The following is a 12,688-nucleotide window of genomic DNA, read 5'->3' on the forward strand; positions in this document are numbered from 1 at the left end:
CTTAGCCGAACGGTGTCCGATTTGGGATACAGTTACACTAGTTCTGTTAGAATCTTTAGCTTAGCAGCTAGCGATATCATCTATTATATTGTATATCCATTACTAAAAAGTCAAATTTAAAGTTGAAGGGTCAAACAACTTTAGTTCATATTAAGAGTTTAATATTAAAAATGACACACTAACTGCCATGAGATTGTTACTCAAATGTTAAGACATTCTGATTGGTGCAGGGAAATACATGACATCACCTTATTCCACTGCAACACTTCAAACCAGTGAGAAAAGCAATGTGAAATAAACAAAACTTCAAACTCTGGCAGAAAAGTGTTTGTTCATGTAGGCCCTATCAGCTGATTCAGAAGTACCCTGTGCCCTCTTGTGAACAAATAAAATCTATGTTTGCATTCAGTATTTCTCACCGAAACACATTGTGTATATCCTTGGGGTAACATCTCTCCTGATATTTTTAATCCTGCATTGTTTATATCCGTGTTTGCTTGCTAGCAGTCTTCTTCCTCACTGTTGGCACTAGCTGCCACCATCTGTCAATCTGTGGAATAGTGTGAAACCAGAGGCACGATGTGGATAATGCAGCCAACCTGTCTGTGCCTTTGCATGTGTGTCCTCGTGCATGTTGCACAATACAAAACAACCCACTTGTGAAAATATTGGCCCATGACATTACTACTAGTAAAAAAGTCCATAGGGAACCTTTAAGTCTTAGTTAACATTGTGATTTATTCATTTATTTTAACCAAAGCAGAGGAAAACCAGCAACAACAACAGGGCGTTCAAAGGGTTAAAGGTGAACTGACTGACAACAAAGACAGACAGACAGACAGACAGACAGACAGACAGACAGACAGACAGACAGACAGACAGACAGACAGACAGACAGACAGACAGACAGACAGACTTTATGTATCCCAAGCTGGGAAATTACAGTGTAGCAGCAGCATTACACACAGAGACAATAACAACACAATTAAATAAGAAGGAGTATGTATTAAGGAGTAGAATTAGAATTCCAGTGCAGAATAAATATAAATATATAGTATAAAAATGTTTGGTGCCAAGATGATGGTACCAGTAAAGGTTCAAAATGGGAAATGAACATCATGAATACATGATAACCAAACCGGTGAAAAGCTAAAAATAGTCATTTCATTTAGAAACAGAATGATGATAATAACAGGCAGCTTGTTTAACTGATTAGAGTTAAAAAAAAAAAAATTGTGCCAGTGGGTGAGTAAATCAAACTGAAACCTCAAACACAGGTAATTACACCCCGACTCCTTGATCTCAAAAAGGTGTTGACCCACTCAGAAGAAGATTGATTGAAAAAGAAAATTTCACTAATGAATTGTTGTGCACTGTTTTTTTGACCACTGCCTAAAAGTAAAATGTTTGTGTTTTGCAGAGAACCAGAGGGCAGAAGAGGAAGAGAGTTCCCATCTGTGAAGACAGAGAAGATAAAATTGAGGTTTGTCATTTAATTCTGCCATAGAAAACTACTTATTTATCTGCTGGCAAAAACTGACCAATAGAGGCCTGGTTGTAGTGTATTTCACAACTTTATGGCAATAAATGGATATAAAAATGTTTTAGTCAATCAATAGGACAGCATTTGATAATCCTTTATTAATTTCCATTTATCATCATTTAGTGTAACAAATATCAAATGTAATAGGAGATGCCCACCAGAAGTGCTGACTCTTAATGATGATCTCCTAATTTATGGAGAACAGGAAGAAACTCTTTGCACTCATTATGACAGAATTTGAAGCAAATGTTTACATTTACTTGATAAATAATTGATAATTAATCAGTTGCAGCAAAAACAAATAGTTCAACATTTAGTGAAATTAATGTATGTGCTTTCTGTGAAAGAGTCCAACGACGGAGTTGGAGCCAGAAGGTCTTTAGCTTAGCTTAGACTGGACTGTGTGTGAGTGGACAGTTAGTGGTTTTCGTGAAACTTATCTCCTGGAACTATTTCTCGGCAAGCAATAACAATGCACAGTGACTGTGCGCACCTTTCTGAAGTATTGTCGCCAAAGTGAGGTTGCCAGATTTGGTACTGTCTTGTCTGCACCAAGACAAAAGACAAAACCTACACTTTTCGACCGTATCTGGCAACATTTGCGACACATTGTGGTTCATCAAGAATTACACAGCCACCTTAGCTCCCATAAAAACTTGACAGATTACCGTTGGCTACCGTTAGAGAGAGGCAAATTGAAACATTTGAAGAACGGCACTCGGGTCAGCCTGAAGACTGAGACCCTCATGCCGCCCCACAACCACTTCTGATCCAAACTGGCCAACGGAAATTGAGCAGAACTGTCTGAATCTGAAACATGGAGTCAGAATTTGTAGTTATTGTTGGAATCTTAACTGCTTTTACACACTTATACTGCCCTACAAAGCAAAAAGGCAGTTACTGCATTTTTGGTCAAAAATGAGTTATTATCATTTTCATGACTTTCAAGGCATCCTTTGTTATGTGACAAAACATCATATCTCAAATGTGTGTCAGTTTGGAGAAAAATGGGAGTCGTTTGTACAGTAACTAAACGGCTGGATTACAGGATAACTTTAAAGTCATTTTTCTCACTTCTGCACTCTGCGTAGTTCCTTTTTGCTTTGTAGGGCAGTATAGTGAGTTGGTTGATTTTTTTTGTGACCAATTGTGGGTCATGTTGCATCAGTGCAGTTGTCTGCATCTGAAACGTTGTGACCAAGTAAGGAAAAGTACTTTTGACCGTATCTGGCAACATGTGCAATAGCCCGAGTAGAAGAAATACACATAACTCCACTAAAACAATATATGGATGTTCTAAACTACTTCAGTTAAGCAAACCAGATCCAAGGTGAAAAGGTGTTTCTGTTGGACAGAGTCATCTAATTCACTCTTACCACATCCTGACTCCAGTGCCACACTTAACAGATACAGACATGACATTTCTGTTGCTTTTTTCGTCTCACTCACAAGAAGAAAGAAATGTTGATCGATTCTCTTAAAGCCACATAAGTGAAGGAGTAGAAATGTTTTTCTATATAAATACAAACTTACACCAGTCACTTTCTTGAACTGTGTTGTGGAAATGCTGCATGTTGTGTATTCCCCATCTCTCCCCAGTTTAACATTTCTTTCAATTTTACATTCCCACCACCAATAAATGGCCATACAGCTCCTGATTCCTGATTCTAATCAGCCGTGTTTCCATAGGAACCACAGCCACGGGAACGCCGACAACGCCAGTCTGCAATGCAGAAAAAACCCAAAGCTGATGACACAAGGACTGAGTGTACAACCTGCAAAGGACCAGGCGACAACGAGAACCTTGTGAGGTGAGGAAGTGTGTGTGTGTGTCTGTGTGTGTGTGTGTGTGTGTGTGTGTGTGTCTGTATGTGTGTCTGTGCGTGTGTGTGTCTGTATGTGTGTCTGTGCGTGTGTGTGTGTGTGTGTCTGTGCGTGTGTGTGTGTGTGTGTCTGTGCGTGTGTGTGTGTGTGTGTGTCTCTGTGTATCTTTGTGTGTGTCTGTGTGTGTGTGTGTGTGTGTGTGTGTCTCTGTGTATCTTTGTGTGTGCGTGTGTGTGTGTCTGTGTCTGTGTGTGTGTGTGTGTGCGTGTGTCTGTGTCTGTGTCTGTGTGTGTGTCTGTGCGCGTGTGTGTGTGTGTGTGTGTGTGTGTGTGTGTGTGTGTGTGTGTGTGTGTGTGTGTGTGTGTGTGCGTGTGTGTGTGTGTGTCTGTGTCTGTGTCTGTGTGTGTGTGTGTGTGTGTGTGTGCGCGTGTGTGTGTGTGTGTGTGTGTGTGTGTGTGTGTGTGTGTGTGTGTGTGGTCTCGTGAGGCAGCCATATCCTCCTGATGATTAAAGTTCAGTCTTCATTAGGCTCTGGCCGCCTGGGCTCTGCAGAGTGAGGGGGCTATCTTCTCCATAGGCCCCCTGTATTGACCTGCCACATGCATTTGCACAGTTTATTAAGACATAATGAATAGCACAATTTATTCTGCTCCTTTCTTTGGATTTCAGGTGTCAGGCATCTAATAACCAGGATTTTTCTTTGACATTGGAATTCTGTGAGAAAATAAAAAAAACCAGATCACAGCAGGCACCTTATCAGAACATTGTCATGTGGTGAACCGCGCTCATCAGACCACATTTACCCTACGTATTGCATATTGTCTCTTCAAAACTGTGATAGGCTCACTGTAACTTGAACCAGTTTATGACTTTTTTTAAATGTCATACTTAAACATAACCTTAATGAGCGTGACACTCTTCCCATCGTTTTACATTACACCATTTGCTTAACTGTATTCTCAAATAGTGGCAGGAAGCTTTTATTTGAAACAGGCATTCATTTCAATTTTGTCTTGTTTTAAAGCTTAGTTTAGCATTTAATATCCTCTGCTTGTGATCTGCTTCTCCGTCTTTAGCTGTTGTCTTGTTAAACTCAGAGTAATGTACATTCTATGGGTCCAATTCTATTCCTAACAGTCTAGCCATACTCACCACTCTGATGCTATTTTTTATTTAGATCATTATTTCTAACCGCTTCTACTGTACTTTGAAGTTTTCTTTGTTGATAAAACCCAGCACCCCCTCCAATGATGTTTCATATTCCAGCAATTTGTAGGACTTAATCCCTTTGGAGTTTAAACAATGAGTCAATCAGCAGGAAAGGACCTGCCAACTATCATTGTTTCATAGTTTGAGTCGTTTTTTCAAGCAAAAATGCCAAACATTTTGTCAAGACGTTAATTTTAGCTCTAGGGAAACATGTTTATTTTTAACTGTTTTTGGACATGTTGTCTTTCATAATTTATTTATAATTAATATTTTATTCATCACTTTCATGGGACACTGATGTAAAATGCACAGTAAGTTATGCTTACCATTGACTTGCATTTGTTTGAGAGAGTAGAAGCACATGGAATTATTTTGAAGAACACAATATAAATACTATGATTTGCATCTATGTAGTGACATCTTGTAGAAGGAAAAAAGGTCAACACTTGAACCAAAGTGTTTGTGTTTTATTTGTCAGGATCTTGAGGCAGCGTTTAAGTTGTAAGGGTTGCTGGACGGGGGTGTGAGGTGTGCTGCCCTGACTCTTTCTATCTTTGCATTGCACAGGTTGTGAGAGCCGGGGCAGCCACCTCACCTCCCATAAAAACTGGGGACAGATGACCGTTGGCTTAGAGACAGAGAGAGGCAAATTGAAGCGTTTGAAGAACGGCACTCGGGTCAGGCTGAAGACTGAGACCCTCATGCTGCCCCTCAACCACTTCTGATCCAAACTGGACCAAGAACTGTCCAACGAAAATTGAGCGGAACTGTCTGAATCCAAAACATGGAGTCAGTATTTTTGGTTATTGTTGGACTGTTATCTGCTTTTACACACTTATAGTAACTTGGTTGATTCATTTTGTGACCAATTGTGGCTCATGTTGCATCAGTGCAGTTGTCTCCATCTGAAACGTTGTGACCAAGTAAGGAAAAGTTATCTATGTACATAATTCATGCCAAATCCATTTTGACCACTGAGCCAACTGATAGCTACGACTGTTCAGAATTTAATTTGTAAAACATTGAGTCCTGTTATCTTCAAAGGTCTCATGAAATGGTGTGTTTAATTCCTTAATGTGATGTATTCCCTTCAGAAATAGGATGTTAGACAATGAGGGATCTGCCAGCTATGGAATGGAAATCAGTTTGATTTGACAGGCAGAAAGGCAATATTCTTAGCTTTTTATGATAACAGTATGCCCATTAATGAAACACGAAGACCACTGGAGATGCATTCATGATGCCCATTTCATGGGATCTTAAACATCGTGTCCAAATGTGGTGGTTGAGTGTAGTATTTTTGTTCAAAGCTGCCGAGCTCCTTAATTGCTCACATGGCAGCGGAGCTTCACTTTATAAGAAATGAGTGAAAGACTCTTGGCTTGTCGAACACGTGGAAGCCCAGCAAAGAGCTCAGAACAGGCTGAAACCTGCTGCATATTCATATTCCAATTACTGGGGACACTCTCTCAAGTAATTCCTCTCTATGTTTCTAAGAGCTTAACTGCATCCAACATGTATGTAAATACTTTTAGATCAACAACTTTTTTTTCCACTTGGTACTAGGCTGGTGCTCTACATGTGACATACTTCTCATCAATACCAATCAGTATTATTGATTGAAGTCATCTGCCATCCAATCACCCTGAGCATTTCAGTGTGAATTTGGTTAATTACAATAACACATTTGAACCCAGGCTTTCCAGATTTGAGTGTTTTGTTTGTTTTCTCAGTAAAAAGAGGACCAGAAGTGTAAGAAAAGTCAGTGTTGTGTATAGAAAAGCCAACCGTTGCTGTCATGTGTAGCAATAAATTAATGCTACTATAAAGCATCTGTAGTAAAAAAAAATAGGTAACACTTTATAATAACCAACTAAATAATGTTTTAGATGGTTTATAAACCAATTATTAACCATTTTCAAAGTGTTATACATATTTAATCTTTAAATGTTTTCAACCAATTTCTTAAAGGTATATAAATCATTTCAAAATAATTTACATACCTAATATGGTGTTTAAAATGTTAAAATCAGTGCACCTAAAATATTAATAAACTATTAATTGTAATTAAATTGTTTGTTAATGGTAAAGTAACTATAAACTTACATTAATATACCATCTATTAGCCATTTATACATTATTTAGTTAGTTAAACATTAATAAATTATGTATTTACCTATCTAAATGGCCTATATATGGTTTATAAATGATGATTAAACATTAATAAACTATCAGTTTACCATTTATAAATGATGGTTATTGTAAAGTGTTACCAAAAAATAAAATAAAAATAAACTAGTGTAGTTAGTGGCAATAGCACTTGAATATTCGTCCAAATGTCTTTAGTATCTCTTGGCATTTAGAAGTCTTCCTCTGTCTCCATATCTCCAAGTGACAGTTAAACTGACACATCGTCAGAAAGAAGCCCAGCTTTGTCTCCATGTCCCTGCTGGCCCATAGTCAGTGCTGTCAAAACAACAGCTGCTTGCTGCTCTGTCAGGACTCATGACAAGTGTCACATTCTGCCCTTATATGTCACTCTGTTGCCTGTACAGGGCTGCATACGCATGCTTTTAGGAGCAGTAAAACACATGCAGTTTACAGCTTTTTGGTTCTCCGGAGGGTGTAGAGAAAGAACTCCACGCTGGGTTTGTCTTTAGAGATGAGATCTTGGTCCTGACCATTCTTCTCCCATCACTCATGCTAGTCAGTCTCAAAGCCTGCATGTCAGCTCTACAATGCATGGCTATATGTATTTATCCAGATCTGTACAGTAATTTAAAACTGAAAATAAGTGATGTGGTCTTGTAGAATGTGAATGCCAGGTAGCTACATAGTGTGATAATGTGTACAGTATTTATTGAAAAGGCCAAACATACATGTTAGTGCCTACATATATCATAAGCTTGTGTTGTGAACAGAGTTGGACTCTGGTTTGTGTTGTAGTCTCAAAGCAACTACATTATTTTCTTTTAATTGCCAAACATTTGTTTACACCCATGCTTTAAGGGGATGTGTTGGATTTATTGTGTATTGTATTATTGTGATACTGTTGGAGTAAGAATGTGAATGTTGCTGCTGTTGTGTATGTGAAGTGTCTCAGCCTCTGGCCTGTAGCTCTTGAAAATTAAGTGGAGCTTTAATAAACTCTTGACTTTTTCACCTTATTGCTGCAGTGATAAATGAGTGTCAGCCAGCTAATTAATTGTTCTAAAGGTGCGGCAGCGGCAGTCCGTTTGTGCGTGTAATGCCCTCTGTCATCTGTGATTTATCACCTGGGAAGTGGCCTTCTTGTCGGGGGATGGCTCAGACAAAATTTTAGCTTCTCAGCCCGCAGACAGTACAGCATCAGACTGATCTGCTGCCTTCTCTCACTGCAGTCTCTGACCACGTTTGATGAGCATAGACTCTGTCTTTTAAAAACAGTAAAACCTGTTAGCAGCAGATTGCCAATATCTTACTTTTGGCTATTTCATGCCCAAGCAAAAAGCAAACTAAAAAAGACCAAAGGCCTCGGCAGCCTGGGACCCTCAAGCTGTCAACCCATAAACTACCAATCAAGCATTGATCAGTTGTATTATTAATTATTTCATCATGTAAACTGTTTCGTGTACGTCATATCAGAGTTGAACCATACTGACCATTTTTAATTAAATCATTAAAGTAAAAAACAGGCTACTGAATAGAACACTAAAGGGTTCATCACCTCAGGACAAGGTTATAATAGTTTTGAATTTTCAATTAGTTTTTATTTGATTTTGGTTTTGACTTTTCAATTTTATTTTATTTTAGTTTTAATTCGTTTCCAGATTGGTTTTATATATTAAGTTTAAGTTGCAAGCTTTCAGTTTTGGTCATTTTTTTTCTGAAGAGTTGACACTGCTGTCCCTGTTTTGTTTTTTGTTTTTTTGTTTTTTTTAAATAGACAACATAAAATCTATAAGGTTCTTCAACAAAAAAAATTTTGTCTGTAGCTGGATGGGCAGCCTTTGTTCTTTAAACAATGGTGGCAGAAGACAGAAAGAGAGACATTTTGGTTTTTAACGTGGCATCTCCGTGAGATGGAACCAACTCACCGTGGTGAACTGTAGCTGCCCCAATCCCTCATCCTCGACCCTGGGCTCTTTGGGGACTGAACAGCAGCCGGCAAACTGAAGATCAGCGTGGCTACAGCTGGTTTTTGGTCTGGGGATGAGACTGGGGCCAGAAGGCTCAGGGAGGGAGGGGCAAAGAGAGAAAAGCTAGCAGGGAGGTTTCTGGAAAGCAGTAACCTTTCCGATGATGAGTGCGTTTCCCATTACTGCTCTGACACCGGATCCGGGGAGATGATTTAATGGCGGCATTTTGTTTTTGCTGACTTCACCCTTTTTCCCCCCTATTAAAACAGAAAACACAAGAGCTGGGACTGGGGCTGTGTGGGAAGTGTGGCCAAGCAGCTAAAATCTATTACTCCCCAGCTTCTTCCCCCGTCTCTTTATCCCACTGATTCTGCCACAGTGTGGGTCCGCTCCAATGCTTCCTGAGCTACACACTCTTCCCTCTTGTCCCCTTTAACTTGTTTCTGCCCTATCCTCGTTTAACTGCACTGTGTAGCCTTCGGCCCCATTTTTTAAGTCATTACACTCAGGCACAAAGCCTTACGGGTGCCTTATATCTTAATTGATTACCTCGCCATATAACTATTTTAATGGAGTTGGACTACAAGCTGTATGTGTCTCTTTTGGAATTTCAGCAAACTAACAATAGAGTAGACTGAGTTTCTGGCCAGGTCAGAAACTACAAGGCTTGAGTTTGTCCCACAGAGGTGATGGCACAGACCTTCTGCTGAAATCGACTCTTCTCCAGGGTGGTACCCAGTTCACTGGGGCCCCCTACTGGAAATAGAAAGAAACATTCCTTCAGTCACATACAAAGCACCAGGTGAGAGCTGGAGATCACTCCCCTTCGCTTCCATCCCAGCTGTGAATGAGTTGTGTCCAGATGAGCTAATAAAGGCAGCTGCTCTGACTTGGCTTTCCCCATAGGTGCAACTCCAGCAGTCCATTCATTTCTTCCTGCTCTTGTAAAACAATGGCCCTTTTCTAATGTTGCAGTGACCTAACAGTAACTCAAAAAAGTAGGCGGCTCACAAAGCCCAATAATCCACTCCTTTCTATGGAAAGACACTGCTGCACTTTGTCATGGATGAGAGTCAATGGCTGAGTGCTTTGTGTCATATTGATTTCTGTCATGTGGCCACTCCCAAGGTAATTGCATTGCCCACTCGTGATAAATTCATTGCCTTGTTTCAGTCACTTGGGCTCAGAGACTAGGGCTGCTGGAAAGAAAAGAAGTTTTCGAGGCCACAAACACACTGTCAATACATGGACCCATGACTGTGTCTACAAAGCAAGTGTGAAGCAACAACCATCAATAACCCTACACGTTCTGTGTCTCATCATTAGCTCATTCAGCTCAGTGTTTGGTTTGTGTTTTTGATTTTTGCCATTGTTTTTTGTACTCTGGTTTGGATTTGATAAGAACAAGAGGACAAAGGAGCCAGTGCCTTTCAAAATATCTCCTACTCAAGGGTTCATCCACAGAGAAGCTAATCCGACTTATATTTAACTGAAACATAAACACCTAAACAAGATTATGCCACTTTAAAAAACAATGATATTTTGTCTTCCAGTGAAAATCTGAACAAAAAAAACACCCTTGCTTAGAACAATACAGCCCTATCAGTATGCTATGACCAGTAGCTTATGGTTATATTATGTACCATATATATATATATATATATATATATATATATATATGGTACATAATCGTTACATGGCCAAAGTGACAAAGGTGGGTAACATTACGGCTGAGATATGCTTCAAACTACTACTATTATAAGAATTTTTCAGAGTGACCCTTCAATAAAGACAGTTGGATTCAGAGTATCTAAGTTTAAGTTTAATTTAATTAAAGTCTTGTACAAGAGAAGCGTTTAAATCATGCAACACAGCGAGTACGGTTACAGAGAAAAAGGCTCACATGATAGTCAAAACTGTTGGCTTATATGCTTCCTATAGTGGGAGGTTTCCAACGTCTAGCTGACCTGTCTGACACAGATGCTGTTATTCTCATTTTCCCAAAGTCAAAGATATGGTCAGCAGAAATACGTCTGACCCGTGTCTGACTCCCTCTGTCATGTGTACTTCCCTTTATCTTAACATACAGTTAACCTTATCTAGCCTGCCAGCCTTTAGCAGAAACACTGGTCTGATGTAACCCAAAGCCAGTGCCTCTACATACAGCAGACAGGATCACATTTGCTTAATATGATTAAAACGTTGGAAAAACCCCAGATTAATACAAATTTTTATAACAACTATGAACTAGTCATCATTGCATATTGCACTCAAAATGTTCAGAGGCAAACGTTTTTATAACTCCTGTGGTCCAAGACATGACAATCCTTCAAAGGGGATCAATCACTACAGAAATGAATTGAGTTTTGAATTCAGATTTTCAGTTTCAGAAAGTAACTTAAGTGGTCAGAAAGGTGTGAATGGTGGGGGTTGAAGCCCTTTTACTTGGTAATTTTAGCTAGTTTTATAGACACGATGATGTATAACAGACATTACAGAATTAGTTGGCTGACTCTTGTGAAATGTACTACTAGTGCACTGTGTTTTTTACTTTTATCTAATTTTTGTCACACATGCCTACAGTGACAGAGTCAGTCTGGGTTATGGTTAGTGTTGCCTTTGTAAAAGTCAGCTTCCTTCAGTTGCATTATGAGGGTTTCTTCAGTTTTATATACAAATCACAGTGGCCCTCATTTATCAAACGAGCATACGACAGAAAGTGAGCGTAAAAAGTGGGCGTACGATCATTTCTACAAGGCTCGGCATTTATCAGTCGATCAGATCTCATGTCTGCTCTCAGCTCGTGTACGCAAATTTGAGTCAGCTTGAAGTCCACACATCTGAGAATTGATCTTAGTCTATTGTATCGATGCCTGGAGCTGATAAAACTCTGCCGTGTTTTGTTTTTTAATGGTGACAAACCAAAGCATGTTTAGGCTGCATCATTTATCATTAAAACATCATTAAAAATAAATACAGCCTGCCATCATGAAATTCTTTAACTAGAATTGTTACTAAATGTAAAGAATTTAATAATATCTGTCCATCATAATAATACCAAAAATATTTGGACATTATATAGGCTATTAGGCTTCATATATCACAATATATAAATGAAATATTCCAACCTAACCAGGAGTTGGATGGTCCACTGCTACTCTGCTGACAGCATCACTGATTTCCTTCCTTTTCACTTTTTATGCTGCCAAACAAAACCAGTTTGCTCTGTTGCAGCTGTTGGACGTCAGCGTTTCACTTTCTGCCTCTGAGAAATTCCTCTCCTTTTGGGATTAAAACTTACTTAAAAACATTGATTACCTCCTGGCTGCAACCTAAAAGCTGTGAAAAATGTAAGTCTGTGCTCCAAATTTAAAATATTCACTGAACTTGTTTGAGTTTTTAAATGTAAGTACTTTCATTCCGTGAACCTCCGTCGCTGCATATTTCTGTAAAATGTCTATTTCACTCATGTTGTCATTTGTCAAAGTGGACTTTGCTAATAAAGGTGAGTTTAAATAAAGAAAAGGAAAAAAAATCCTCTTCTTGGCAGTATTGCGTCCTTTGGTGTCGTAATCTTTAGGGCATGACATTCAAATGACGCTTGTTTCCAGCCGCCACATTTATCAACATTCTTACGATGTGTTTGGAGCGTTACGAACATTTGATGAACCACACATGAACCCTGTTGTAAGACGAAATATACGCTCAGATCCATGCTCGTTTCTACGCTCGTTTGATAAATGAGGGCCTGTATGCTTGTCCTGATGGACTGCCCTCCAGCAAGTAGGGGCAGGGTTAGAAAAAAGAACATTTTAACTGATGGTGTTTGTTTTTTGGGGGGCCACATGCTAAACAGAAAAAAAGCTTTTTTTTTTGGTCTAAACCTAACCTTTCCCTTTTGTAACTTTTGTAAATATACACTCTGTATTCTGATCTGTCATCAATGTCCTCTCAGTGCAATTTAATTTAGTTGTGGTCATACGTCACAGATTAT

The 12,688-nt window shown here is 39.1% G+C and overlaps 1 protein-coding gene across 5 annotated transcripts in view; it reads left to right on the top strand.

The window, feature by feature from the left end:
• The window catches only part of phf14 (PHD finger protein 14), a 109,072-nt gene that overhangs the window by 53,552 nt on the left and 42,832 nt on the right, over positions 1–12,688 (top strand). For 2 of the 5 annotated variants that reach the window (XM_059349486.1, XM_059349487.1), the window contains exons 15-16: positions 1,421–1,483; positions 3,233–3,354. In XM_059349486.1, the coding sequence (XP_059205469.1) occupies positions 1,421–1,483; positions 3,233–3,354 (185 nt within the window). Of the gene's footprint in view, positions 1–1,420; positions 1,484–3,232; positions 3,359–4,036; positions 5,017–5,143; positions 6,269–12,688 lie in introns of those variants that run through there. The other 3 variants (XM_059349489.1, XM_059349488.1, XM_059349491.1) reach the window with 3 other exon arrangements.

Source organism: Centropristis striata, chromosome 14 (genome assembly GCF_030273125.1).
Source record: "Centropristis striata isolate RG_2023a ecotype Rhode Island chromosome 14, C.striata_1.0, whole genome shotgun sequence".
Lineage (NCBI taxonomy): Eukaryota > Metazoa > Chordata > Actinopteri > Perciformes > Serranidae > Centropristis > Centropristis striata.